Here is a 3,286-nt window from a genome sequence, read left to right on the forward strand (position 1 = left end):
GTTGGAAAAGAAATGAGATATTTAAAAGTATAAATTTTTGTTATCCATCATTTTCCATGGATAAATTTATCCATCAAAGTAAACGTTGTCTAAAAGGTAATAAACGCAACAGTTGAAATTTTCACATTAAAAATTAAGGAAACGTGTGTGTACGTTAAACGACAATGTAACTATAGCGACTACACAACCACCTTTGAACCACTGCGGTAAGGTACTGTTTGGATGTCCAATGCTCTTCTTTTGATTCCTATTGAATTATTCTAGATTAACTTTTCTACAAAAAATTGTATTGAGCTTCGCAGGTTGTTTCTCATTATCTAAAGTGTTAATGGGTAAAAATGTCCTCTTTATTAAATTAAAATTTAAAATGTCACTTCATAAAAATCGCAATTTCTTTTTGAGAATTACAAGAGGTAGCTATAATATAATCAAATAAGCAACCAACAATAAGACCGTGACTAACATTTGATTTTTTACTATCTATTTTGTGTATTTTCCACCATTAACACTTGTATTTTTGGTGTAAACCATCACTATCTGAACCTATACGGCCATCTTAATTATGCTTAATTAATAATTTTATATATATGTATAAAATGGTGGAAACTCATACATGACCACTTTGAAAAAACTAATGGATATATAGTTTCACTATTTCAATATACGAATAGAGAAAGTTATTACAAAGAGCAGTACATTTCCTTGGCATGATGCACAATTATTTATGCTAATAGGAAGCTATAAATATTACAAAGGCACATTGATCCCATAACCATCGAAACAAGAGACAACTTGTTATCACAAGTTATTAATTAAAACTCAAATTATTGTAAACACCGAAAGTAATTAAGCAGAAGAGCGCGACTTAACAATTTTGATACCAGCGATGGTGACACGGTGGCCGTTGGCACGAGGAACCAAGGTGACAACCACTGTAGTATCATCCTCGTGGATGTCAATGTCCTCGTATAGTTCCTTCAAGCTCAACTTCATGGACCCCTTGTGTCTGTTAGAGTGATGAACCCTGTGCGGCAGCTGCGAGAAGGTTCCCGCATACTCGGCCTTGTCCACATCCTTAGGCTCATCGTCTTCGTCATTGACGTAGATGTCAAACTTGACGAACTCGGTGGGATCGGTATGTATGTCCTCCAACACCAGCACCTCATCGACTTTTCCCGGGCTTCTTTTGGAAATCAAAACCCTAACAATCCTGTTGAGGCTGAGGGGGAACACTTTTTCTGGATTCTCTGCTCCTTTGGATATATCCTGGATTCTGACTCTGGCCGACCTCCTCGGCGGCCGGTAGTACATCCACGGCATCTCGACCTTCTCGTAGTCGTACCCCATTTTTCTGTTGTCCAAGGCATCGGCGACCTTAACACGCACGAGCTTCTGGTTCTCGTCGTAAAACAAGAATGAAGCGTTGAGGTAGTCAGGTTTGTTGATATCCTTTGGAACTTTGGTTTTGAGATGTTTCCATATAGTCCACATCCTATCGACATTAGAGTGATGGGAGTAGAAGGCTGGGTCCCTCCCGGCGGAGTAGAAGTTTCCGAGATCTTCGTGGTACTTGTTGTCGGGGTGTCCGACCCACCTATGGACGCTGGTGTGAGACCCTCGCTCCACCGTCCCTCCGCTGGCGGACCCGGGGGGCGTCATGCCGGCGCAGTAAGGCTGCCCCATGAAGCCATTTGTATCATCCACGCTGCTCAACATTTCTTTGTACATAGTGCTCAGATTGCTCCTCACCAGCTGTTCATCATCTGTCTTGCCGCTTAGGGCAAGATCGACGATGGCAGGGGGCCGATTGCTCGGGTTGCGGTTGATATCGTATAGGGGCGAGTGAGGGTTGTCAAATATCGCAGGTAGCTGCATGCCCCTAGGGTTGTCCCAATTCCAGAAGGGCAAGGCAAATGTGGGGTCACCGATGAGACTCCCCAAAATCCTCTCGTAGAAATAGAGGTACCACCTGTGGAATGGAAAGAAGAGCCAGGAGTAGTGGATTGAGATGTCGGTGCCTTCGTAGTCAACCTGATCGTAGGCGCCGTTGCAGTAAGCGCAATGGACGTTGGCCTGCTGAGTGAAGCCGCGGGGATCGCTAGGGTCTTTCTTGTCTAACTCCCGCATCAGCTGAATGGCTTTTTCATACTTGGTAAGGTATCCGTGGTTAAGCTTGTGCGCCGCAGGCCTCACGCGCAGACTCGTCACGGACGGCAGCTCGTAGTCTATGATAGTGTCTGAGTTTGGCGGGCAACAGTTGACGTCGAGAGGGTCTCCGTGGACGTCTGCAACACCGCAACTCTTGATATCCGGCGGTTGAATGGGGTCGGCGTAAGCTTTGGAATCAGAGATGAGGTTGGCTGCACCGTACAAACCTCCAAGCCCAAGGAGCATGTTTCTGCGGTCTACGCCGCCGTTGCTGCTGCATGAGACGTGAAAGCGATAAGTTAGCCTTGCATTGGGAAAGTGGTGGGATGGCTTGACTAGAGGACAAATGCGGTTGTGGGTGAGCACCATGCATGAAGATTGAAGAGAGGCCATGGTTTTCTGTTGTGATTTCTAAGTGTGCTAAGAGGCACATATATATATGGAGGGAATTTATGAATTTGATTGTTATGAAAGCATTTAATAGTTAGGTTCTTATAAATTTAATTCATTGACTTTAGAGCATCATCATAGTACAAAATACGACCAATGTGCACAATTGTTGTTAGTTAACAAAAATAAAGAGATATCGATATTATTTAAAGAACCAATGGCAAGTCTAACAGTGCGCCCTGATAGTGGACTTGATTTATCTTGAACAAATGTCACTTTTGATACTATTGGGGTTTATTTATTGGGCAATATATATAAGAGATAATGTTTGTTGTATTTGATTGAAATGCCTTGTGTACGTATAAGAATGTAAGATTGTGATTAGTTATATATATTAAATTATTTGCAATATATATAATTATGACAATTTAGTCTATTAAAAATTATATTACTATATATATAGTATATATAATAATGTTTTGTATTATGTATCCTACCTAAAATATCATATATAGAAGGGAAAATTATCATATAATACATTAAGTTTGGACGAATTCTGGTTTTGCACACAACCTTTGAAATTTGAAATAAAATACACAAAATTTTAACTATTTCTAATTTTTCTCCAATTTAGAATTTCCCCTATTTTTTTTACATAAAAAATACAACTTCAAGCTAACACAAGAAGCTCATATATATCTCGTATATATAATGCATTTGATAAACTCTGCAATTCAATATGAAAATA

General features: G+C 40.5%; 1 protein-coding gene across 1 annotated transcript; it reads right to left on the reverse strand.

Moving 5' to 3' along the window:
- Nucleotides 1–614: 614 nt before the first annotated feature.
- On the reverse strand, nucleotides 615–2,567 carry LOC130995793 (polyphenol oxidase I, chloroplastic-like). The gene has a single exon (XM_057921217.1). It carries the CDS (start codon nucleotides 2,539–2,541, stop codon nucleotides 847–849), a length of 1,695 nt encoding a protein of 564 aa, XP_057777200.1. The 5' UTR covers nucleotides 2,542–2,567; the 3' UTR covers nucleotides 615–846.
- Nucleotides 2,568–3,286: the final 719 nt, after the last annotated feature.

Source organism: Salvia miltiorrhiza, chromosome 7 (genome assembly GCF_028751815.1).
Source record: "Salvia miltiorrhiza cultivar Shanhuang (shh) chromosome 7, IMPLAD_Smil_shh, whole genome shotgun sequence".
NCBI lineage: Eukaryota > Viridiplantae > Streptophyta > Magnoliopsida > Lamiales > Lamiaceae > Salvia > Salvia miltiorrhiza.

Coding starts and splice junctions, on each gene's coding strand:
- LOC130995793 (XM_057921217.1), bottom strand. CDS start 2,541: ATGGCCTCTCTTCAATCTTCATGCATGGTGCTCACCCACAACCGCATT.